We start from the raw sequence: 22,807 nt of genomic DNA on the forward strand, positions 1-22,807 counted from the left end.
TTCTGGAGCAGGGCTTCCTTGCTGCATCATCAGAGGGACAGGGCATGATGTGTCTCTGGGTGCAGTGCAATGCAGAGGCTTCCTGGGGCAGGCTCCTAAAGCAGGCATAGCCCATGTCTAATAAGATCTGCCAGGAAGGCTCTCGAGGCTCCTTCGGTGTTGAGGAGGACATGCTTCAGAGCAGGGCTTCCGTGCTGCACCGTCAGAGGAACAGGGCATGACCGCTGCCTTCTCCCAGGAACAACCACAGGGCTGTGAAGCCGGGTGTGCAGGCAGGGGTGCCCAGGGCTGTCCTTCCCAGCAGGGTCCCTGTGCCCCTGGGTGCTGTGTGCCACGACAGGGAGTCTGCTGCCTGCCAGGGTCAGAACTCAGCCTGCCCGGGGAGCTCCCCATGGCACTGCACGGAGAGGCTGTGGGTGGAAGGAGCGACCCCCATCAGGGCAGGGTCCTTCTGCTGTCCAAAGGGTGCTGCATGGGTCAGGGCTGCTCTCAGCCCCTCATCACCCCCAGGACATTTCCCAGGGGTCTTTTCAAGAAGCGTATCAAGGCAGGGGCTACCTTGTGTAAAGGCGTTTTCAGTTTCCTGCTGTGCTGGTGGTGGTGGTGAGGAATGGTGATGGTTCTTTTAGTTTTGGACAAATGACCGAGACTCCTACAGCATTACAGTGAGTTATCAATAGGTTCCCAGGGTACGTGATAAAGTCTTTTCACCCATTCCTTTGCCTACAGAAAGCACCAATGTCACCTCTATGGCCCCTTCAGGATTCATCTGCTGTGCTCCTTAGGACTTGCCAACACAAAGATGGCCCTGGCCAGTGCCCTGCTGCCAGGAGGAGTCTGCAATGCAGAGCTGAGGCACCCAGTGTGTGGGATGGGCTCTGTGAGCACTGGCAGGGAGGAGACATGGGGACAGAGAAACAGCTCCTGGCAGGGACAGCTCCAGGCAGCAGAGACAAGGGCAGGGACTGAGAGGAAAGTGCTGACAGCAAAGGCTGAGGGGGAGCTGGGCACCTCCCTGCCAGCCCTTCAGTGAGCATGCCTTTTCCCCAGTCAAGGCCCCCTGAGCTCTTCTCCCACCCAGCAGAGCCTCTGCCCTCAAGGTCAGGGGTTCCAGGGCAGGAGTTGCCTCCTCTGCAGCAGAGGAGACTCTCCCGAGAGCCTGTCTGTCCGTCCTGGCCCTGCTTCCCTTGGCAGAAGCATTGGGGCATTTCTCCTTGTTTCCCCACCCCTCCCTGGTGCTGCTGCTCTTGTTTTCAGGCTCTCTGGGAAAGGGGCTTTCAGCTGCAGCTCAGCAGCTGATCCTGCACGTCCTGCCATGCTCATGTTTCCGTGGGTGCAAGGCGGCTCTGTGGGGCACTGGGCAAAGCAGTCCATGGCATGGGGATAAGGCTGACTGCCCGTTAAGGACACCCCATTTTTAGGGCATCCAGAAGAGCACAGATCTGCCCTGGGGAGGGGAGGGTGGAGATCATCTGCCCTTTCAGGTGGATTCACCTGTTCCCAGCAGAATCCAATTTCCTTTCAGGGGAACATCTGAGTGTGATCACCATGCAGACCAAAGAGGTGTGAGCCAAGGACAGCTGGGAGCAAGACTGATGGACAGACCAGCTCTCCTCCATCTGCACTAAGGGTCTGTCCTTTGGCCTCTCAGGACTCTCAGTATAGCACTTGTAGTGTAGCAGAAATGCCAAGGATTTCTGCCTTCAGAAGACACTCCCCAGATGGGAGAGGGGCAACGGGAGCACAATAAACAAAACGAAAACCCCGAGGCTTGGTTCTGCTATTGGGTGAATTGGGAAGGACAATCCTGAAAAGCTCTTTGAAACCATGAGTAAATTGCCCCTGAGATCACTCCTGGTTCCTGTTTAGCTGTGGCTGCACAGCAGGACTGATTCTTCCGCAGAAGAGTCCCCTGCTCCCCACTACACCCCAACCCAGCACTCACCAGAGCTCAAGCCAGGGAGCTGCATGAAGGCCTTCCTGGAAAGACAGAGGCCACGTGGGCTGTTTCTCTGAGAAATGGAATAGCTTTTAGCCAGAGAAGTCTCTCCTCACTTGTGACTGCCTTTTCCTCCCTCACCAGGCCCTTTGCACAAAATAAGCAGATGTCCAACAGCAGCTCCATCACCCAGTTCCTCCTCCTGGCATTCATGGACACACGGAAGGAGCTGCAGCTCTTGCACTTCTGGCTCTTCCTGGGCATCTACCTGGCCGCCCTCCTGGGAAACGGCCTCATCATCACTGCTGTAGCCTGTGACCACTGCCTCCACACCCCCATGTACTTCTTCCTATTCAACCTTTCTCTCCTTGACTTGGCCTCCATCTCCAGCACTATCCCCAAATCCATGGCCAATACTCTCTGGAACACCAGGGCCATATCCTACTTGGGGTGTGCTACTCAGGTATTTTTCTTTCTGCTTTTCTTGTCAGCAGAGTTTTGTCTTCTCACCATCATGGCCTATGATCGCTATGTTGCCATCTGCAAACCCCTGCACTACGGGACCCTCCTGGGCAGCAGAGCTTGTGTCCACATGGCAGCAGCTGCCTGGGGCAGTGGGTTTCTCCATGCTGTGCTGCACACGGTCAATACATTTGCACTACCCCTCTGCCATGGCTATGCCCTGGACCAGTTCTTCTGTGAAATCCCCCAGATCCTCAAGCTCTCCTGCTCACACTCCTACCTCAGGGAAGTTGGGCTTCTTGTGGTTATTGCCTGTTTAGTGTTGGGATGTTTTGTTTTCATTGTGCTGTTCTATGTGCAGATCTTCAGGGCCGTGCTGAGGATCCCCTCTGAGCAGGGACGGCACAAAGCCTTTTCCACGTGCCTCCCTCACCTGGCCGTGGTCTCCCTATATGTCAGCACTGGCACATTTGCCTACCTGAACCCCCCCTCCAGCTCTTCTCCATCCCTGGATCTGGTGGTGGCAGTGCTGTACTCGGTGGTTCCTCCAGCAGTGAACCCCCTCATCTACAGCATGAGGAACAAGGATCTCAGGAATGCCCTGAGGAAAGTGTTTCAATACATCCTACTGTAGCATCAATAAGATGCCCATCATCTTCATAGCACTCCCAGGGTATCTCAGGAAATGCCAAAACTTTTGTTTTGGTTTGGTTTTTTTCTTTCTTTCATTCGTTCTTCTTTTGTTTATAGCTTTGATGATATATTTTCCCCTTAAATAATACTATTTTTGTCCTCCTACTTTTTTTTCTTTTTGGCCCCAAACCTCTTATACATAACGGAGCCAGGCTCCCTGTGATAAACACAATAAAGAAACCGGCAGAAAATTGTTTGCCCCCGCTCCCATCACTTATATCTTGTGTGAACATGGACAACAGCAGGACCTGGTCTTTTCCATGCTGGTGTCTCCTCACTTCCCCCCTGTGCTGCTGTGCCCTTGCTTTTGTGTGAGCCCTAAGGTCTCATGTAACTTGTGACAGTCCTGTTGCCTCCACAGTGGCATGCCTGTGGCTGCAGGAGGAGCAGGCCATGTGAACCACTGTGTCAGAGCTGGCCTCCGTGCCAGCACCACCATCACCAAAGGGGCTCCTCAGGACAGGGCCAGACGACCGGGTGCCTCTTCCAAAGCTGGTGTCAGGAATACACCCAAGGAGCTGCTCCCAAAAAAGGCCTCTTGCTGTTCTGGGGTTTCCAACAGATTCAGGTGGACAAGCTAAGAGTCTCAGCGTGATATGTTAGAGACTGAAGGTGGGATAGAGAGCTCCCTGCTTGGTTGCAAATGTCCGAGAAGACAGCAACTGGTCTTTGACTTATCTAGCTGGCACTGTCACACCTCTGGTGGGGATGATGGCAGATGCTGGCCTGGAGATAATCAGGAACTGCCAGGAGGCCTCAGGGAAACTCCAGGGACAGCGTATGAGTCTGGGTGGGCAGTGAGTGGCTCCTCATAAAATGTGTAATGTCATAAGGTAGGTTCTTCCAGAGGAAAAGGTGAACCTGAGGAGCCCATGGGCTACTGAGGACTCTGCAATGCCAGGAGAGGCTGTGCAGAGCCAGCAGGCAAAGGGACGTAAGAATGGAGAGTGGTTCAGGACACCGTGACGGATGCACCCACTCTGAATTAGTGAACAGCACTTTGGTTCAAGCATCACCGACAAGTGGCCCTGACTGAAATCAGTCCTGCTGTGCAAACTGTGAGAGCTGTGCTAGGCCATATCTTCTCAGCCACTAAGGGGTCTCGGCCACGTCTGACCAGGAGGAACAGTACCAGCCCGAGCTGGGAGTAGACAAACCTAAAACTGCTGCAGCTGCCCTCCTGCACATACACCAAAGGAGGGTTTGACTACGAGTCCATCTCTGTGTGCTATAAATATTTGTAGCCTCCCCGAGCCCACTGAGCTCTCCTGTACGGCAACAGGTTGCATGGCGATGATCTGCCCTTTGAGCAGGGACACTTCTCAAGGTTACTCGTCAAGGCTGAGAGACCCCTTACTCTGTTTCTGATATCTATGACAAGGCAGGTAACTTTTTACATTAGGCCTAAATGTATATTGTATGCTACCAACATTTATTTGTATATCCAGCTATAGCTTAAATATTAGAATCATATTAAGGAGCAGAGTTTTTGACTACTGTCTAAATCATTGTCTAAACCATTGTCTAATCTCCATCTAAATTATCATCTAAATTATTATTTCAATCATTGTCAAATCATTGTAAAATCACTATTTAATTACTATTCAACTATTGCTTAATCACCATTTGATTATCATTTAATTTTCATTCAATCATCAATTGTCATTTGATCATCGTTTAGTAATTAATAAAAACTTTTAGTAAACCACACAACAATGACTTCTCTTAATAATTCGCCTGCGACAAAAATTGGTGTAGTCTGCAGGGTGGCGGACACAGAACTTGAATACTTATGGAATCATGAAGTTAACCCTTCATCGAAATTTGTGGATGATTGGGTGCATGAAAACCGGGAAAACTGGAATAGGATGGAGAAATAATTAAACGCTGCAGCAGGGTAAAGAAAAGATGGTGAAGAGAAGGGAATAATATGCCAAATGTTGGGAACGTGTTTGGGAGCTGCATATCAGTATAAGGAATGTAAAGGTCAGGCAATGAGAGTGTTACAAGGTGAGGGTGAACAAAGAAAATGACCAGAAATGCTGTTATATCTGCGAAGAGATCAATTGCTGAAACAACAGGGGGAGGAAAAAGAAAAACGCAGGAAGGTAGAGGATAAACTCGAACTCATGATAATTCAGGCCCTCCAACCCACCAGATCCTCTAAAAATTTGTAAGCTAATTGTGTCCCCCCGGAAGATTGGGATGGAGATATTTGGGAGAACCCCAACCAAGAACTTAGGGATGAGAGTGAATGAGATGAATCAGAGTTTAAGGTAGCCCCTATTGTTAAAACTGAGGTATCTGCTGGACCTCAAGGGGGCAACCAGAGAAACGGCACAAGGACCATTCCATGGGACCCCCTTCAACTGGCCAATCTGCACAAAAAATATGGGCAGAAGCCCGGTGAGAGTGAGACTGAATATCTGTGGTGTGTCTCCTTAACTGGAGGAGAGCATATGATGTTAGAGCAAGGCAAAGCGGATGGCTTTGGGGGACCAGGAGTGTTCTTGAATGAGGGAGCAGCCCCTAACACTGAGCCACACTCTATTACACGCTGAGTAGCTTATTGGGCAGGGGCACAGAGCCTTGGGATAGAGGGGAGCCACTGCTATGCCAAAAAGACCATGAAGCGAACTTTCTACTGCCGTTACAGAAGCAGCCTGCCTGCAGGCTGTGAACGACAGGGGTGCACGTGGTAATTACCCTCTCTCTGCCTGTGTAGACCCCCCAGCCATGAGACCACTGCTAAGGGGAGCCCCTGCTGCCTTAAAATCGTACCTCATTGCAAAGAGGGATGAAATGAGACAAAACATACAACATCACGCTCAGGAGGGTCGGGGCAGCCAAGCCCACCTTTGACCCATCCTGACCTGGGCAGACTTAATGCACAGCACTGTAAATCATTGTGGAGAAATGGGGAGGGACGAACCGATACCAGCAGGACACTTCCAAGCTGATGCAGACAGCAGATAAGTAAGTACTTACTCCAGCAAGTAAGACGAACTCCCCAGAACCCCAGACGCTTTCCCTGATCTCATAAACCCCCTGATGGAAACTTATCAATGGGATAACACAGACGGCTCTCTTATTTATGTCCCAATGGGCTGTCAAAGATAACTAGTACAATTTTCAATTGACACGAGAGCTAAAATTTTAATAATTTGAAGTTTGGATGCCCACAGAAGTAATGTTAAGCCTGCCCAAGAAAGGGTTAAATAAGGGGATTTACGGGCCAAAGTGAAATGTGCCCCATAGCTAAAGTAAACGTGTTATTGCCAGGGGAGAAAAGGATATCAAGGCACCAGTTAGCAGTAGTTTCAGGGAAGGAAAATGGTTTGGGCTTTGAGGTATGACAAGGACGATTTTGGAAACGACTGGACAGTAGCGTTTGGTCTTGTGGCTGCCGGGAGTGTCCTTGGTTAGCCGAGTGCAAATGAGCAGCTCCCCATGGGTGTCAGTGACCTGGCATAGTTCGCCTGCTGTGAGCTGCACCCACGCTGCCTGACTCAAAAATAACCCATGTCCCTCACTCTCCTCTCTCTGCCGCTGCTTGGATGGGTATTGTGGAGGTCATAGCTGACCTAGAAAAAAGACACCTTATCTCCCAAACGCACTCCCCATATCATTCCCCAGTGTGACCAGTTATAAAACCGATGGGAGATGGTGCCTAACTATAGAATATGGAACATCAAATGCAAACACCGCTCCTCCTACAGCCGCTGTCGCGCACACGGCTACATTAACTGCCACCTTCCAAGCTGCCACTCACCCCCACATGGTGGTACGAGATGTAAAAGATATGTTCTTTATGGTGCCGCTGCAGGAGGAGGAGAAGAGAAAACTTGCTTCTACCTGGGATGGAATACAATTTACTTTTAATTGTAAAATACAAACAAACTGGTACACAATTAACTTGATCTCCTTCTACGACAAGGTGACGCACTTAGTGGATGAGGGAAAGGCTGTGGATGTTGTCTACCTAGCCTTTAGTAAAGCCTTTGACAATGTTTCCCACAGCATTCTCCTGGAGAAACTGGCTGTTCATGGCTTGGACGAGTATGAGCTTCTCTGGGAAAACAACCTGGCGGGATGGCCGGGCCCAAAGAGTTGTGGTGACTGGAGTTAAATCCAGATGGCGGCTGCTCACAGATGGTGTTCCCCAGGGCTCAGTACTGGGTCCAGTTCTCTTTAATATCTTTATCAGCCATATAGTTGAGGGCATTGAGTGCACCCTCAGTAAGTTTGCAGATGACACCCAGTTGTGCGGGAGTGTTGATCTGCCTGAGGGTAGGAAGGCTCTGCAGAGGGATCTGGACAGGCTGGATCGATGGGCTGAGGTCAATTGTATGAGATTCAAAAAGTCTCACTGCTGTGTCCTGCTCTCCTTATGGGACATGACTGCAGTTGTTCATATGAATACTTCTATAAACTGCCATGAACATACTGAGTAGGAAAAAGTTCTTTTGGCCTTTATTTGGGCAGCAGCTATCATTTCACTTGGCCAAAGGAGTTTCCTACCAGGCTCATGTATGATCCCTAAGATGTTGCCCTGGCTCTATGAACTTCTCCATTAGAGCTTGCAGTTACCTGCAGGTATCTGGGACCACCACTGGCAACTCACATGTCACCAGGTATTTGCATCTGAACACCTCACTCCAGCCCTCCATCTGCATTAATTAGCAAGGGAGCTGAGACAAGGAGCTCCCATGCAGGTGCCTATGTTGTGCACACGCGGACAGAGGCCAGAGGAATCCCACCTCCTGTGGGTTTGTGGCAGGCATGGGAGGGAGCTGAGTCTCCTTCAAATACTAGGAATAGAAATGCAGGATGAGATGCTCCACTGACTCAGCTGAATCCCTTCCCTCAGCAGGGGTAAGGGAGATCCCTGCCGGCCACTGTCTGAGAGTCCTGTCTAACAATGAGACCAAAAAAGGTGATATTTAGACAGAACATTGTGTCTAAGCGGAGACATTACACTGCTGGAAAGAAGTGTCTCTCCCCAGGTGAGGGAGGGAACATGAGTGCTGACTTCAGCCTGTTTCCCAGCAGGTTCCCCTGCAGCCCCAGGGACACCTGGAGGGAGCCCAGAGGGGGCAGAGAAAGTGCTGCCTTGGGCTGGTCCTCTGCTGCTGAGCTGGGCTGGGCTCCTGGGATGGAGGGAGCTCATGGCAAGCGGGCAGCGCTGCAGAGAGACAGCTCTGCCCAGGAGCAGCTCCTCTGCAAAGGGCAACAGGGCTGAGGGCACTGCCTGCAGGCACTGAGGGGAGGTAAGGGAAGTAAGAGAGAGGTTAAAGGCAGTTGGGAGTGGGAGGACAGAGGAGAGCTCACTTGGAGAATAACCTTCATATCCCTCTACATGGTAAGTCTCTGCCTGCAGGGCAATGCAGCTGCAGCTCCTGGAAAGATCTCCTAAAGCTGGCACATCCCACAGCCTACAGGATCTGCCAGGAGGGCTCTCACAGTTTCTCCAGGGTAGAGAAAATGACTTGCTTTAGAGCAGGGCTTCCTGCTGCACCATCAGAGGGACGGGGCATGTCGGCTGCCTTCACCCGGGGATGGCTGCAGAGTGTGAAGCTGGGGGTGCACCCAGGGGTGCCCAGGGCTGTCCTTCAGAGCAGGGCCCCTGCACCCCAGGGGCTGTGTGCTGGGGCAGGACCTTTGTCTCCTGCCAGGGTCAGCTCTCAGCTTACCTGGGGAGCTCCCAGCAGCAGTGCGGGGAGAAGCTGTGGGTGGAAGAAGCAACTGCTGGCAGGAGAGGGTCCTTCTGCTGTCAAGAGGGTGCTGCGTTGGTCAGGGCTGCTCACAGCTCCAGATCATCCCCAGGGTATTTCTGAGGGGACTTTTCAAGGGGAAGGTCAAGGCAGGGATTACGTTAAAGATAAGGAGCTTTCCTGACTTTGTGTTTTTCATTTCCTGTTTGGGGGGGTGGGGAGGTGGAAAAAGGGAGCTCTCAAGTTTGAAGAAGTCACCAAGACTCCTGAGCTGTAACTTTGAGTGATCAATAGTTCTGCCAGAAACCTCCTAGAGTGCCTTCAGCCACTCCTCTGCCTGTGGACAGCACCAGCTTCAACTGTGTTGGACCCATCAGGGTGTTTCTTACCTGCCCTTTTCCACCTGCAAACAGGACCATGCATGCAGCCAGTGCCCTGCAAACAGGCAGGTTTCTGTAGGGCCAGGGTGAGTGCACAGAGGCTGGGATGGGATCTGTGAGCACTGACAGGGAAAGACATGGGACAGGGAAACACTTCCCAGGAGGAAAATTTCCAGGAAGAAGAGATATGATCAGGGAATGAGAGGAAATGAAAACCAGAAACGTTGTGGGAGGGAGAATTCAGAAATCTCCCTATGATCCCCTCCAATGCAGACCCCTTCCTCTGAAAAAGCCCCCTTGCCTCCTGTCCCACCCAGCAAAGCCCCTGCCCTCAGGGCTGTGGGGTCCAAGGTGTGAACCACCTCCAGGGCTCCAGCAGAGCCGTGCTGCAGCTCTCCAGCTGTGTGTCCATGTCCCTCTGCAGAGCACAGGGCTGAGAGAAGCTGCCTGGCAATGTTGGTGTCTGGGAGGTGCTGTGCACAGCTGGGTGAGGGTAACGCTGTCCTGAGTGCCCGGCTGTCCCTCCACTTGCCTCTCTCAGCTAGACCATCACTGCATTTCTCCTTGTTTCTCCACCAGTCTGTGTTATTGTGATTGTTTTCTTGTTCTTGCTGTCAGGCTCTCTGGGGATGGGAGTTGCAGCAGCCGAGTCAGGCACTGCTCTTGTGATTCCTCCCATGCAGGTGAGTCCATGGGAATGAAGTGTCCAAGCTCTCCTCTAACCTGTGGGGCTGTGGGCAATGCAGTCTGTGTCATTCCCCAGTGAACCGGCTGACTGTCCCTTACTGAGATACCATCATTAGGACCCTTGGGTATCTCCTTGGGGTGTCCTTCCAAGCACTGAGCTGCCCTCCAGGATGCAAATCTGACCTATAGCATCTTGGTGTTACCTGAATGCCCCATGGAGAAGCACAGAGATGCTACGGCCCAGGAAATGCTGCTGGGTTGGTGAAATGAACCCTGTGTGTCCTTGGCTAGAAGTGGGGTGCTGAGACCTTGAGAAAGGGTGAGACAGTGCTCAGCAGTGGATTTCTCTGCTCTCAGCAATGCCTGGTGTCTTTTCAGGTTAACATGTGAGTGTGATTACCCTCTGTCTCAGAAAGGGACAAGCAGAGGGCAGCTGGGAACAAGACAGAGGGACAGACCAGCTCCCCTCACTCTGCACTAACCCACAGGCAATCCTCTGGCCTCACAGGTCTCCCTTTACACTCCCGGAGTGCAGCAGAAATGATGAGTGTTTCTGGAATCAAAGAGAATCTCCATCTGAGATGGGAGAGAGCTGTGAAAAACCCTCTCTCTCTCAAAGACTTTTGCGATTGTGGTTTCTTAGCACTGGGAGTGCAGATACTGACAAGCCTTTTTGCATGAGGAGCAGATTTATCTGACAAATTCAACCACCAGGACTGCCCACACCATTCCCATGAACCCACAGCTGCAGAGCAGGGCTGAGTCCATGGCAGCCAGCGGGCAGAGGTCCTGCTCCTCCTGGCACACTCAGCCAGCACCACCCAGAGCTCCAGCCACAGAGCTGAATGAAGATCCCCTAGAAATGGAGAATGGGTGGGGAGTTACCCTACTATGCACTAGTATGAGAAATGGCTTTGATTTCCCTCAGAGAAGTCTCCCCTAACTTGTTACTGCCCTTTCCTCCTTGTTCTGTGTTCCACTCCCAGAGGCGGCAGATGTCCAACAGCAGCTCCACCACCCAGTTCCTGCTCCTGGCATTTGCAGACACGCGGGAGCTGCAGCTCTTGCACTTCTGGCTCTTCCTGGGCATCTACCTGGTTGCCCTCCTGGGCAATGGCCTCATCATCGCTGCTGTAGCCTGCGACCACCGCCTCCACACCCCCATGTACTTCTTCCTCCTCAGCCTCTCCATCCTCGACCTGGGCTGCATCTCCACCACTGTCCCCAAATCCATGGCCAATTCCCTGTGGGACACCAGGGCCATCTCCTACGCAGGATGTGCTGCCCAGGTCTTTCTCTTTCCCTTCTTGATATCAGCAGAGTACTGTCTTCTCACTGTCATGGCCTATGACCGCTACGTTGCCATCTGCCAACCCCTGCACTATGGGACCCTCCTGGGAAGCAGAGCTTGTGTCCACATGGCAGCAGCTGCCTGGGGCAGTGGGTTTCTCAATGCTGTGCTGCACACGGCCAATACACTGACAATCCCCCTCTGCCAAGGCAATGCCCTGGACCAGTTCTTCTGTGAAATCCCAGCAATCCTCAAGCTCTCCTGCTCACACGCCAACCTCAGGGAAATTGTACTGCTCATGGTTTCTGTCTGTTTAGCATTTGGGTGTTTTGTTTTCATTTTTTTCTCTTATGTGCAGATCTTCAGGGCTGTGCTGAGGATCCCCTCTGAGCAGGGACGCCACAAAGCCTTTTCCACGTGCCTCCCTCACCTGGCTGTGGTCTCCCTGTTTATCAGCACTGTCATATTAGCCTACCTGAAGCCCCCTTCCATCTCCTCCCCATCCCTGGATCTGGTGGTGGCCGTTCTGTACTCGGTGGTGCCTCCAGCATTGAACCCCCTCATCTACAGCATGAGGAACAAGGACCTCAAGGATGCAGCGTGGAAACTGGTGACTGGGTCCTTTTCAGAAGCAATAAACTTCTTCATCTTCTGCGTGTCACTCATAATGTAACTCATTACAGACCCAGCCTGTCTTCTGGAGTTGTTGCTGTTCTTTTGGGAGGCATTTTTTTGCTTTTATTTTTTGGTCATAATGTTGTCCACAAAGAAATGTCATTATTCATGCCAGTTCTGCATCAGTATCTACATTTCCAGTGTGATCCAGAGATTGTGTAAATGAGAAGCCAGACTCTCTCTCTATTTAACCACACAAAGGTCCCTGCAGCGAATTGTTTGTCTGAGATCCTTCCTCCGAGACCTTCTCTGGAGCTGCAGGGCAGTGCTTGTGTGCAGAAGTGGAGGGGAAAGAGTACCAGCTCAGCTGCATGGCCAGGGAGCAGCAGCACTTGGTCTGTGCAGAGCTGCTCTCTTTTCACTTCCACACTCTCCTTCTGATCCCTTGCATTGGTGTAAAGCCTGAGTGGTATGGCAGCTTGGTCACAGTCCTGCTGCGTGGCAGTCCTGTGATCACAGGCAAGGACAGGTGATGGGCACTTCTGGGACAGAGCTGGTGTCAATAAAAGTGTTTCCATCATGAAAGGGGATCTCCTGAGGGCAGTGCCTGAAGCCTTAGGTCTTCTTTCAAAGTTGCTGTCAAGAACAAGCTCAAGAAAGTGCCCTGTTGAGGAAAACACCAGTGAACAGCTAAAGTCTGTGAGTGTGCAGGGTGGGGGCACGCAGCAGTGTCCCTTGCACAGCCAGGCCTCCAGGGACAGACTTGAAGAACCAGCAGAGCTTGCGCTGGTCTGTGACCTTGTTTGCTGGACACCCTGGGCAAGGTGCCCCAGGACAATCGTCACAGACCAGCCCCTTGCAACCACCATTCCCAGCACTGGCCTCTCACCCCAGGTCGGAGAGGTTGTTTGTCCCTCCACGGAGGGACACTGAATGACTAGGTCAGAAGTCCATGTTTGCATTGTTCAGAGCTGACTTAAGCATGCACATCGTGTGCGTGTGGGGAGGTGAACCCGAGTGAGCACAAATGCCATCAGCGATTCCTAGAGGTGCCATGAAGGCCAGAGGGACAGACAGTGCCTCGATGCCACTTCACTTTGAGAGTAACATAGCCTAGAAAACACCTGAATACTGGCATGAATACTTCCTTGAACTGAGGTAACTGTGTCCATTGCTCACACCATGGGGCATCTCAGAGAGGTGCAGAGCAGGGCGATACACCGCAGGGCTGAGGTGCCTCCCAGCCTCTGGGAGTGCCAACAGGAGGCCACAGAGACATTATACCTGCTGCAGTGCCTCTGCCTGTGCAAGCGAAGGACTCGTGTCTCTGAACACCCCTGTCAGAGCCCTGACATTTCTGTCTGTGACTCCAGGAACAACCTCCACCATCCCAAGGAGATTTCTCTCACCTGCCTTGTCTGGTTCATTCCAAATGCCCCTGTGTTCTACATCCTTATGGTCTGTCTCTTTTATTAAGTAGTATGAAAGAAGCACGTCTGTGGAGCATTTCACCTGTGCAGTCAGAAAGAGTTCTGCAAGCATGAGTGGCATTACTCTCTAGAAGACAGCATTCCTCTCCTTTCACAAAGCACAGAGCATGTCTAGGGAGAATGAATGCATCACAGGCACCCGCACCTGCATATGTCACCTCTCTGAACTTCATTCACAATTTCTTTAGGCACCGAAGAGAGAAACAAATGTTCTCACTCATAGGTGTCCTCAAGGAGAGAGGGGACATGAAGACCTAAAAATTCCCATGGAAAAAGGGGACTAGGACAGTCAGACATCATCAGTGGAGTTTCCCCTAATGGGAATGGGGAATGTCCCCAGCCTTCAGAAAAATCTCTTCCTCCTCCCTCTCATGACCCGCCCCGTGATTTTGGTTGGGAACATCCTCCTCATGGGGCTGCTGGTGGAAAACTTGGAAGCCTGCTACAGCTCCACCACCCTGAGTGTCCCCTGACTGGGGACAGCACAATCTCTGCTCACAGCAATGTTAGTGCTATTTCCTGCACCTTTTGCATGCACGGAGTGTTTCCTGCTGGTGGCCACATCCTACAATCAGTACTTGGCTGTACGCCACCCCCTGCTCTCTGCAAGACTCATGAACTGGAAGGGTTGTCTCCAGGAGACAGCTGCACCTTGGCTAGGGGGATTGCTGTCATCTACAGTACTCATTTCGTTCTTGTTCCAGATACATTTTGTGGCCCCGACGTACTGGACCATGTCGTCTGTGGTTTTGCCCCAATGCTGGAACTCACCTGCAGTGAAAGCATGACACTCATACTCTCTGCTTTCATAACCCGCTTTTTAGATGCAGTCTTCCCCTTCCTGTTCATGCTGGCATCCTGTGTGTGCATCAGAGCTGCCACCCTGGTGCAGCTCTTCTGCCCAGTGTGGGCAGCCAGAAGGCCTTCTCCACCTGCTCTTCTCACCTCACTAGTGTCACTTTTTTCTACATCATCCATCGTCCTTGTCTGTGTGATCCCCAGAACACCCCTCCTGAGATAGTTTGACAAAGCCCTTTTTCAACACCCTCCTCGCCTCTGCTCAATCCTGTCACCTACAGCTGGAGGACCAGAAAGCTTAGGGGCAGGGGATCACTGAGAAAAACACTCAGGAAAGCCGTGAGCTGCACAGATAGCCCATTGGAGTGGTGGGCCTGTAGGAAGAAATCAGTTCTGGTTCTCTTCTGAACCGCCCCAAGCACCTGGACAGGCATGTGTTGTGTCCTGGGCACTCCTCTGGAAGTGTGGGATATTGAGAAGGCTTTTGGTGTCAGGGGTATTGAGAAGGCTGGCCAGTGTCATTGTGAGACCTCTCTCAAACACCTTGGAAAGGCCAGAGCCATCAGAGAGGTTCTTGGGGACTTGGAAAAGGCAGACGTGAAACCGGTCTTCAAAAAGGGCAGGAAGGAGGACTGGGAGAATTACAGGCTGGTCAGCCTCACCGGGTAAGGTGATACGGCAAGTCCTCCTGCAGCCATTTCCAGGCATTTGAAGGACAAGAAAGGGATTGCAGAAGACATGTGGGAGGGAAAAGAAGCGGATGTTGTGTACCTGGACTTTAGCAAGGCCTTTGACATGGTCTCCTGTACTCTCCTTATAGCCAGCTTGTTGACAGCTGGACTGAAGAAGTGGAATATGTGGTGGGTGGAAAGTTGGCTGAATGATGAGGGTCAATTGTCATCCGTGGGACAAAGTCCTCTGGCAGCCACTTACTAGTGGCATCCCGCAGTGACCAGCCCTTGACCACCACTGTTGAAGATTTTTATTATCTCTCTGTATGATGGGACAAAATGCACTTCCAACTCCTTTGTGGATGATGCCACGTTGTGGGGAGCCCTTGAGCAATCTCATCTAGTTTACACTGCCTATAGCAGGAGAGTTGGGCAAGATGGCTGTGGTGGATTGAACTTGTCTGGCCATCAGGTGCCCACCAAGTCGCTCTCTCACTCCCCCGCCTCAGCAGGACAAAGGGAGAAAGTAAGGTGTAAAAACTCATGGGTCAACATAAAGGCGGTTTAATGGAGGGGAAATAAAAAAAATAGAATAAAATAAAAAAATCAAAAAGCAAAGGCCACACATAGAAGGAAAGCAAAACCAAAGGAGATTTATTGTCTACTTCCTATCGGCAGACAATGTCCAGCCACCTCCTGGGAGACCAGGATTCAGTCCATGTAGTGGTTGCTTTGAAGTCAACTGTCTTAATAACAACTGTCATCCCCTCCCCTCCCCTCTCCTTTCTCTCAGCTATTATTGCTGAGCATGATGTCATATGGTATGGAATATACCCTTGGTCAATGCAGAAAGCTGTCCCATCTATGTCCCCTCCCAACCACTGGCCCACCCCAGGACTACCATCTTTGGAGGGAGGTTGGAGAGACAGCCTTCAGCGGTGCGAGCACTGCTCAGTAATAGCCAAAACATTGGTGCGTGATCAACTACCCGAAAGGAGGTTGTAGCGAGGTGGGTGTTGGTCTCTTCTACCAAGTAACAAGTGATAGGACAGGAGAAGATGGACTGAAGTTGCAGCAGGGGAGGTTTAGACTGGATATTAGAAACAATTGATTCACCGAAAGGGTTGTCAAGCATTGGTACAGGCTGCCCAGGGAAGTGGTTCAGTCACCATTGCGGGGGGTATGTAAAAGATGTGTAGATGTGGTGCTTAGGGACATGGTTTACTGGTGGACACGGCAGTGTTAGGGTAACGGTTGGACTCAATGATCTTAAAGATCTTTTCCAACCTAAACGATTCTATGATTCTAACACCATTCTAGCCATGAGTACGAAGTACAGCAATATATGGGCTGGGGAAAGTTAACTTCATCCCAGCCAGACCCAGTACAATGGTGTTTAGGGGTCTCTTCCAACTTGAGTTTTTCTATGATCCAATGAATCTTTTCCTAGGAGAGCTTTCTGAAGACAGAACAGACAGAGGATGATGGAAAAAGAGAGAGGCAGAAGTAGAGATATAAAATGTACCAGTATAAATACAGTAGTTCCTCTGAGGAATGTTTCTCCACTCAAAGCGTTGGTAGGAAATGTATTACATAAATGTCATGAAACACGCTTACTTTTATCTGCTCAGGTACTGGGCCACAGGGAGGGTGATGGCTGGGTACGGTATCACGTGGTCAGTTGTGCCTCAGGAACTCATAATCCAGTAGGAAGCCAATGGCTGTGAAGGGGGCTGTGAGGTCACTTCTGCCTCTGGAGGTGATAGGCCAACAGCAGGAATGTGCCTGGGAAAGGGACTGTGAGGTCACTTCTTGCTGAAACAGCTGATAGCTCAGCCCTTGACTCATGGCGGGGGTATGTGCTTTTAAGCTCACATCTGCCAGGGTCTCCGGCAGGCCAGCAGAAGGCACCTGGTTGGCACATTGACTGGGAGGTCCCCTCTGCCGAAGGACCTAGGCTCGCTCCAGGAAGGGGGCTTACATTTTGGTTGTCCTGTCTCTCCTGCCTGAGTACACGATGGGACAGCAGCAGGCACGCAGCTTGGTCGTGTCTATCCGAGAAGCTGAAAGGCTGGCAGCCTTGGGAGATCATGGTGAGGTTACTTGTGTGTGGTCAGGTGAAAGGCCAGCAGAAGGCCGATGGGTTGGGATGCCTGCTTGAAAGGTTGTTTCCCAGATGGTGGAGCTCTCCTTGGAGGTAGGAAACAGCAGGAGAGAGAAACCCTGCTACACAGTGCAGCTTGGAAGGTGCAGATTGGGCATGAGGAGGAAGGAATGTCACTCAAAGGTCAGTGCTGTGGTACATGAAGTCCTCCAGAAGGAGTATGAGATCAGTCCATGTCTTTGTGTTTCAAGGAAGAGAGTGTGAGGGTGGACAGGTTTCAGTGAATGTATGGAAATGTCGGGGTGAGAGCAAAGTGAGGAAGCGAGATGGGTGTCTCCAGCCTGCAGGGCAAAAGAAGCAGCTGTGGGACAGCGTAGGACAACCTGTGGTGGACATGGCAAAGAGCACTGGTAAGGCTGGAAGTCATCAAGAGAACCCCAGGCTTTTTCCTCTTGGGTTGGCAATTGTCTGTGCCACAAAGGCCTATGAGGAGCCATGTTGTCCTAAGGCACTGGGGCCTCACTGCCTCCTTGCACACCCCCAGTAGGGCTGGGAACTGTCATAGCGTTGTCCTTCCCTCAGCACCACACACCCAACATCCCACTGCCCCAGGAAGAGCCCTGAGCAATGTGTGAAGGACAGGATCTGCCTTCCCCGGGGCTGGGGGTCAGAGCTTGGCCTTTCTGCTCCATAGAACAAAGCCAGGGTTTTCTCAGCATCTGAGCTGCCTGCACAGTGCCTTTGCCTACCTGTCATCATGGCCTCCAATTGTCTGCTCTAACGAGTCCCTTGGGAGGCTTTGTCAGTAATGGCCCTCAGTGGGGCTCATTAATGCTTCAAGGTACTTTGGGTTTGGCTTTTGGTGTTGACTCTTTGAGAGGTTTGTGCAATCTCCTCTCAGTACCTGAGGTTCAAGGACTCAGCACCAAATGCACCATGGGGCTCATTAAAAAAAAGCAAGCCCTAACGAGCCATGTCTCTTCCTGTAATTTTCTTCAGGTCTTCAAGAGTTGTACAGATAAGTTGAGCTGTTTCCTAGTGTACTTATAGAGAAAGATTTCAAAGAGCTTCCAATAAATATGAGGTTTTAATTTCAAGGCTGTATTTGATTAATTTTCAGTTTAGAGAAGAGGTGATGGCAGCATTCTGCAGTAGATCTTGATCCAGGGTCTCTCCTAAGGAGGTCTGGACTGGTAAGAGAAGCTGTCCCTTGAGGTCTGACACAGTATGGACACCCTCCCACCTCACCTCCCCAACCCCACCATTTCTCTCATTGCCCACCTGCGTCTTTTCCTTACATCAGACTTCTCCTCTGCAGTCTGCAGCTGGATGGTACAGCTCCTTTGTGCCAACTCCCACCTGCTTTTCTTAGAGAACTGGCTGCACACAGGCACAGATTGTTTTTCCTATTGGCAAGCAAAGAAAAATAATGCATGAAAAAATTTCATCCACAATAAAATACACTCTGCAACCACATGCTTACTACAAGCTGCCGCTAATGAGGTTGCCTTTCTACAAGGGATAATCTTCTGAGAAATGTTTTAGGAAGGTAGATAGAACAAGGTAGATATTTGGACAATTAAGGAGTTGGCGAGAGAGACAAATAAGCTACTTAATGGCAGGGTAAGCTTTTAACTCCCTGCTGTCAAAGCAGCAGCTGGATGGGTGACAGGAATGTGAATGAAGAAAGAGTAAGGGGAGGAGAAAACTGGAACGTAATGGAGAGTGCCTTTGTCTAGACAGTCTGCTGGAAGGATGACTTTAGAAATGGTCACTGTATCAGGACAGGTGCAAATATATGAAAGACTAGAGAAATTAAATACACCGTAGAACCGGCAGAATAGCGGTAAAGAAGTTACACTGGAAGATCAATATGTCCTTTGAATATCCCTTTTGAAATGTCATGGGATTGGTAGAGGTCTCTTGTGAGTGAGGACAAGCAAGTGTTGCACCCATCTTTGAAAGAGGCCAAAAGTGCAACCGCAGGCACCACAGGCTGTACAAGGCCACGTTGGTGAGGGGCGTGCCATCAATGAGAGTCTTCTTGGGTGAAATTTCTGGGCACCCAGATGAGATGAATGTGTCCAAGAACCATCAGCATGGACTTACCAAAGGTAAGCCATGCCTCACCAGCCTGATTGCCTTCATGATGAAGGAACTGCATTTGTGCGTGAGGGGAGAAGTGTGGCCATCATTCACCTCAGCTTAGATCAGACTTTTGGCATGGTCTCCCTCAATATTCCTGTACCCAAGTTTGGCCATTACAGTCTGGATGGGCAGACAAACAGATGGGTGAAAGACCAGTTGGATGATGAGGCTGAGAGAGCAGCGGTGAAGGGGTCATACCCTACCTGGAGGCCAATGGGACGTCCTGGGGCATTATGGGGCAGCACAGGGGACTTTCCTGGGCCCTTTGCAGTTTACCATCTCTATCCATGGCCCGGAGGAGGCAACACTCACCACATTTCCCAATGACACTAAATGGGGAGGAACATTCCTGTGCCTTAGGGAAGCCATTCAGGGGAGACATGACAGGTGGGAGGACTGTCCTGTCAGGAACTTCAGGGAATGGATGAAGGACAAAGGCCGGGTGTACTGGTTTTGGCTGGGATAAATTTCTTCATAGTAGCTTGTATGGGGCTGTGTTTTGGATTTGTGATGAGAACAGTGTTGATAACACAGGGATGTTTTAGTTACTGCTGAGCAGTGCTTGTACAGCATCAAGGCCTTTTCTGCTTCTCACACCGCCCCACCAGCGGAGGGGCTGGAGGTGCACAAAAATTTGGGAGGGGACACAGCTAGGACAGCTGACCCCAAGTGATGAAAGGGATACTCCAGACCATATGACATCATGCTCAGCAATAAAAGTGGGTGGGGGTGGGGGATGGGGGTTGGCAGGGGGGCTGCTGCTTGGGGATTGGCTGGACATCAGTCGGTTGGTGGTGAGCAATTGTTTTCATTTGCATCACTTGTTTTTCTTGGCTTTTCTTTTCCTCTCTCTTTTCCTGCTGTTACACTGCTGATTCTCTCCCCCATCCCACTGGGGCTGTAGAGGGGGAGTGAAGAAGCAACTCCATGGGTGCTTCTTTGCTGGCTGGGGTCAATCCACAACTAACTTCTAGCACAGTGTCATCCTTTCCGGCCTTTCCTTTGATCCCCACACACAAGCTCCCACCTAACCTGTTGCATGTCCAAGGAGGAGCTCCACATATTGGAGCTTCCTGTTCATCACACAGGACATCCCCCCTCATCGTCTTCCCTGTCAGTCTCGCCTAAATATGCTGTATCTCCATCCACCACAGAAGCCATGGAAGCTGTCCTTCCCCATCTCAGCTCTTACTCCACTGAGGTTACAGCTTTCTGATGGCACACAGGGCTCCGGCTCGTCTTGTCTATGCCCCAGGCTGTGGGCTTTGGTGCACATTTGGGCTGCAGCCCCTCAGCTGGGGCACCAGGGCCAAGGGCAGACTTGTCACATGGGATGCTGGTACCAAGAGCCTGGGACCCCTTGTGTGAAAAGGCTTTGCTTCCCAGCAGAGGAGTGCTGGAGTGGATGGCAGGTGGCAAGATAATGATGAACGAGGTTCCCACAACAAGGGCAAATGCTGCAGTCCCCATGCCAGAGAGAAACAGGCCTGGGCTGTGCAGTCCTGGCAGGAGAGGGGTTTGCTGTCCCAGGTGACTCTGCAGCACTGTGGGACCTGTGACAGAGGTAAAGCTGATCTCCAAGAAGGAAAAGCTGCTGCTGAGAAAGTCCCTGTGGGAATTTCTATCCAGCCACACTGTGGATATCATGCTGGGGGCCAGCCGGCTAGCTAGCAGCTCTGCAGAGAAAGTCCTTGGGGTCCCGGAGGAGAACTACAGAATCACAGAATGATGTAATGGTTCACGTTGGAAGGCACCTCTGGAGGTCGGCTGGTCCAACCTCCCTGCTCAAGCAGGGCCACCTAGAGCCAGTTTTCCAAGACCGTGCCCAGATGGCTTTTAGTATCTCCAAGGATGGAGAGTCCACAAGCTGAGCATGAGCCAGCAATGCACCCTGATGGCAAAGGCCAACAGCCTCCTGGGCTGCATTAGGAAAAGCATTGCTGACAGATGCAGGGAGGTGATCCTTCCCCTCTTCTCAGCACTGGTGAGGTCCCACCTGGAGTGCTGTGTCCAGTACTGGGCTTCCCAGTACAGAAAAGCTGTTGACCTACTACAGCAAGTCCAGGAAAGGGCCACAAAGCTGCTTTAAGGGACTGGAGAATCTTTCGTAGGAGGAAAGTCTGAGAGAGCTGGGACTGTTCAGCCTAGACAAGAAAAGGCTTGGGGGGGCTCTTATTAATGAGTGTAAATACCTGATGGGATGGGGCAAAGAAGACAAGGGAGCCAAGCTCTTCTCAGTAGTTCCCAGTGGCAAGAGAAGGGGTGATGGACACAGCCATAGACTCATGAAATTCCATCTGAACACAAGAAAGCACTTTTTGCCCGTTAGGGTGGGCAGACACTGAAGAGGTTGCCCAGAGAAGGTGTGGAGTCTCCATCCATGACAATATTTTAAACCTACCTAGACAAAGTCCTAGACAAAGTCCTGCTCTAGCTGTCCCAGCCTCAGATGGTCATTGCACTGGATGATCTCCAGAGATCCCTATCAATCTCAATGATTTTGTGATTCTGTGAGTGTAAAGGAAAAAAGTAAGGCAGAAAGGAATGAACAACACATTGCCTTGACTGCAAATACTGTGGGAGGACTGCAAATACATTCCCGTGGAGAGGACCCGTGCTGGAGCAGAGGAAAAATGTAAGGAGGAAGGAGCGGCAGAAATGTTAGGTACTGACCATAACCCCCCATTCCCAATCCCCCTGCTCCTCTCCAGGTTTGGATGGGTAGAAGAGTTGGGAATGGAGTAACTTGAGCATGGGAAAAAGGGGAGTGGGGGTTGGGGAATGGTCTTTAATATTTTTGTCATAGTTTCTCACCTTCTAAATCTATTTTAATTGGCAATAAATTAAACTGATCTTCCGCAAGTCAACTCTTCTTTGCCCACAAAGAGAGGCTGAGAGTGCTGGGATTATGAGAAATCCCTCAGAGCCAAACACTGGAGCAAGAACCCAGGCCAGTTGGTGGCCTCTCAGTCAATGGAGATTTTTCAAACTTTGTTGAAGGAGGGCTGTGAGCACCTCACCTAGGTGGAGCTGTCTGAGAACGGGCTTGGCTGGCAGTCCAGCTGTGGCAATAGCAATGGGACATAGTGTGTAATGAGTGTCAGTGTGAAACTAGCTTCCTTTTTGTTGATAATGGCAGTGGAGTTGGGTATCCCTGAGCCCCAGAGGAGGCCAGAGGTGACCATGCAGCAAAGGTCACTCCTCAGGACTGGAGTGTATGGCCAGAGGTGGAAATGGCCGGGGTGTGGGACCAGTCTCGGACAGTCATTCTGGGACAGCTTCCCTTGGGTTCCTGGGTCCCCCAGGGAACATGGCACAGATTGGGCTCCTCTCTTCTGCACCTTTGATGCCTTGCTTCCTTCACCATGACACCTGCCTCTGTACTATGAGCACCCTGCTGTGTGCCCCCACCCTGCACACTCACACAGCTTAGCTCTACACTGGCGTTTTCCTCTCCTGGGCACTTTCTAACCAAGCCCAACCCCTCTTCCTCATTCCCCAAAACAACACTGCAGTCTGGCCTGGCCCCATGGCAGTGCCCACCGCAGGGTGCTACAGAGCTCTGAGCACTCACAGCACAGCCCCAGCCCCTCTGAAAGGCACAGCAGCTCTTGGGAGGCAGAGGAGGGTCAGCCTCCCCATCAGCCCCAGGGCTGGGGAAGGAGGAGACAGAGGACAGTGTCTCCCTGTGTCTCCTGAACTCTCCAAGAGATCCTTACTGGCCACTGCTGGCAGCCCCCCTTTGACAGGGCCTATCCCCAGCACAATGCTCCTGGGACTCCTCTGGGACTCCTCTGGCTGCTCCTGCTGCCCCA

At 51.3% G+C, this 22,807-nt stretch overlaps 1 protein-coding gene and 1 pseudogene across 1 annotated transcript; both read left to right on the plus strand.

The window, feature by feature from the left end:
- The first annotated feature begins 2,105 nt into the window (after window positions 1–2,105).
- Window positions 2,106–3,035, plus strand: LOC140645854 (olfactory receptor 14A16-like). The gene has a single exon (XM_072849317.1). The coding sequence runs from the start codon at window positions 2,106–2,108 to the stop codon at window positions 3,033–3,035; it is 930 nt and encodes a 309-aa protein (XP_072705418.1).
- Window positions 3,036–9,927: 6,892 nt separating this feature from the next.
- Window positions 9,928–11,834, plus strand: LOC140645848 (olfactory receptor 14A16-like; annotated as a pseudogene).
- The last annotated feature ends 10,973 nt before the right edge of the window (window positions 11,835–22,807 follow it).

This window comes from Ciconia boyciana, unplaced genomic scaffold (assembly GCF_034638445.1).
Source record: "Ciconia boyciana unplaced genomic scaffold, ASM3463844v1 HiC_scaffold_39, whole genome shotgun sequence".
Lineage (NCBI taxonomy): Eukaryota > Metazoa > Chordata > Aves > Ciconiiformes > Ciconiidae > Ciconia > Ciconia boyciana.

What these genes read in the sequence shown, in the direction of transcription:
- LOC140645854 (XM_072849317.1), top strand. Translation starts at nt 2,106, where the DNA reads ATGTCCAACAGCAGCTCCATCACCCAGTTCCTCCTCCTGGCATTCATG.